Below are 3,324 nucleotides of genomic sequence, written 5' to 3'. Positions count from 1 at the left end.
GCGGCCTCTTTCATATACCGAACTCTAAAAATGATGAAATTGGAACAACATTATAAGATCAAGACAATGTATCCAAAAATTGTCAGAAAAATTCAAATGCAGGAGAACATAATTGCCCGGACACACGAGAACGGACATTGGGCATCAGACAAGACCCTAAGACAGATCCAACAACATTATTTCTGGCCAGAAATGAACAAGCAGATTCTGAGTTACATAGAGGGATGCCCAACCTATGCGAACAAAAACAATGAAAGAAGAATTCGGGCAGACGCGGTAATAATAGCACAAGCCAAATCTCCGTTCGAAATATTGAACGCAGACAAATTGACGTATGAAGGGAAAAATTTCCTACTACTAGAGGACAGCCTCACAAGATACATCTGGTTAATACTCTTAAAAACGGAAGATGGGCACACCGCACTATATCAATTCCTGCACGCCAATCCAACCCCGACAAAAATCATAACCGATAATGAACCTTAAACGGAAGATGTGCACACCGCACTATATCAATTCCTGCACACCAATCCAACACCGACAAAAATCATAACCGATAATGAACCGACGTTCCAGAGCAAAAAACTAAAGGAACTCTTTGACCACATGGGCATACAGCAGATAAGGATATCGGCTTACCATCCAGAGAGCAATGGTATAGCAGAAAGAGCAATCAGGACCCTCAAGAGACTCGCAGACACCTCAGAAGGCAGTGACCCTGCGGTCAAACTCTTCAAGGCAACAAAGATATACAACCAGAGCCCATATACTACCACTACATACACCCCAGAGGAACTATTGTACGCGATTAAGAAGCACCGAGAAGAAACCCAGGAAGAGATTAGAGAGAGCAGAATAGAAAGAAATTTGGCCCAGCTCAGGGACGCGAAAGAAAAGATCGCACAAGCCAAAGAAGTAAACCAAAAGAAAATCCAAAGGACGGGAAAAGAGGAGACATGCGAAATAGGGGATTTAATATTAATACAAACAAGCGCGAAAGGAAAACCCACTTGGTCCGAACCAGTAGCAATTCGAAAAATAAACACAAACACCAAGACAGTAACCACATTCCGACGCGGACAAGAACAACTTAGACACTTTAATAAAATAAAAAAATACCGAGCCACTGAATCAAAATACTTTCTTACAGATTTGCCTGGCAGAGGAAACATATGATATTCAACCATTAGAGGATTCAGTCATCAAAGAAGAGCTATACAAGTGTAGACAAATATATAATGCAACGTCAGACCGACTCATCCGAAGGTATATATCCAGGCCCCAAGCCACGCCGAGGCAGAACCCGCTACGCCTCGAGCGAGACCACTACTCTCGGCTCGACTGTACCAACATATTGAATAAAACTTCCAAAGTATCTTTAAACCTGTAACCCTCAATTATTATTCCCACTCCTTTAAAAAAAAGTCTGATTGATCCTGAAGCAATTTACAAATTGGCGATTCTGCCAGGATTCAGCATTTCGAAGGAGAAAAAGTGCTGCATATCGCTTACCCCACTTAAGGCGTGAGGCACCCTGGGAATCACGAAATTCCGCTCAGACCGAGCCAGAATTCCGAGAGGTATTCCGGAGACCAAGACCCGAGTCAAAGAGAGGAATCCACACTTCAAGGGACATTTTCGTCGCAGCGACCTGATTCCGAGAAGAGTAACATTCCCAGCCGGAGACAGTTGTTCATCGTCCCGATCAGGAGTCACCGCTAACCCAGAGATAATGATGTTCATCTTCTTCCTGACTGTACTCTTTACAGAGGTTTGTTGAATATAGCTAGGCGATAGTAGATTCTCATTGTCTTTTGTAACTCAGGGATAATACAAGGCTCTTAATTTTCTACTCGTTTTGAAACATTAAACGCTTAAAGTAGCTTTTGTTTGAAACCCCTACACGTTAATTGAAGCTCTTATAACTTTTTGAATCGCGTGGGAATTAATCACCGAGGTGTTTCGCACGATAACTGATGTTTTAAATCTTTCACTGATAGGAAAAATAGGGAAGAGCTTAAGAATTATCACATTAAGTACACAACATAGAAGAGGCCATAGATTACGCAATGAAATTACGTGAACAATTAAAAAAACATACGTCCATAATAAAAGATATTCGCGACGAAGAAGAAAATCGCGCTGACGAGGAAAAAAGACGCATAGAAGAATATCAAGTAAAGATAAAAACCATGCAAGAATCACTAGAAAGACTGATGAGGGAAAATACTTCGACCCCGGGCAACAGTAGAACAAATCCAACCGCGAGTGCACCACCCATCGATGACACCGCGACAATGTCCATCTCACGACGTAAAGAGATCCAGCAATTAATGTTTGATATACCAGAGTATAATGGCACAATAAATGTAGAAGCTTTCATAGATCAGATTCGCGACGTACAAAAATTAGATACCGCGGAAGAAAGTTACCTGCTAGCACAAAAGATTCGTGCCCAGAAACTGAAAGGGGACGCAAGAGAAATAGGAGATAGAATTAAAGATATCTCACTAAAAGAACGAGGAAGAGGCTATATGGCATCAAAGGGATTCCTCATAGACACCGGCAGTCCCAAATCATTTCTGAAAGCAAGAATTGTTAATATTGATGAAGTAAATTCACCAACCAAATTCACTACCCAACAACGACCACGATACGAAATAGTTAATGGTATACACGAGGTAATTGGACAATGCAAAATAAAATTAGAGAAGATTTTTAATGATTTCAATATAGTCAAACACAACTTTCCAATGAGTTTCGACGGAATATTAGGTAGAGACTGGCTTGCTTCCGATAAAGCAAGCATTAATTTTGACACCATGACACTCAACCTACCACACCGACAAATCAAATTAGAAGACTCAGACAATCCAATCGTCTATGTAATCGAGGCACTTACCACCAAGACAGCTCACCTATCCGTTACCGCCGGTGATTACATCGTCGAAGGACCAGGAGTGGTGCCAGGTATCTACCGTACTAAAGGAGAACAGCCAATGTCCATTCACTTAGTAAATAACTTTGAAGAGCCCCTGGTTGTACGAAGGAAGGACATCAAGATAGAGCGATATGGTAAGGCACGTGGGATCAAGAGGCTAGGACACGAAAAGTCACCTTCGATACACGACAATAACCTTTCACAAGACATTCGAAAGGCAATGTTGCAGCATATGTACCAACAGAAGATACCCATCTTTTCTATAACAAAGAAACCACGCAAGAACACCAGATTGCGAGAATTACTCGACAAATCGCACCTCTCGCATTTAGAGAAGTCAGCCCAAGAGCACATGATTGATCTTTTAGCCGAATTTAGTGACA

General features: G+C 41.6%; 1 protein-coding gene across 1 annotated transcript; it reads left to right on the top strand.

Annotated features, from left to right (window-relative positions):
- The first annotated feature begins 30 nt into the window (after positions 1–30).
- On the top strand, positions 31–486 carry LOC117170020. Its single transcript, XM_033356535.1, has one exon. The coding sequence runs from the start codon at positions 31–33 to the stop codon at positions 484–486; it is 456 nt and encodes a 151-aa protein (XP_033212426.1).
- Positions 487–3,324: the final 2,838 nt, after the last annotated feature.

Source organism: Belonocnema kinseyi, chromosome 3 (genome assembly GCF_010883055.1).
Source record: "Belonocnema kinseyi isolate 2016_QV_RU_SX_M_011 chromosome 3, B_treatae_v1, whole genome shotgun sequence".
Lineage (NCBI taxonomy): Eukaryota > Metazoa > Arthropoda > Insecta > Hymenoptera > Cynipidae > Belonocnema > Belonocnema kinseyi.
The sequence above is the reverse complement of the archived record's forward strand: the minus strand, read 5'-3'. Positions and strand labels throughout refer to the sequence as shown.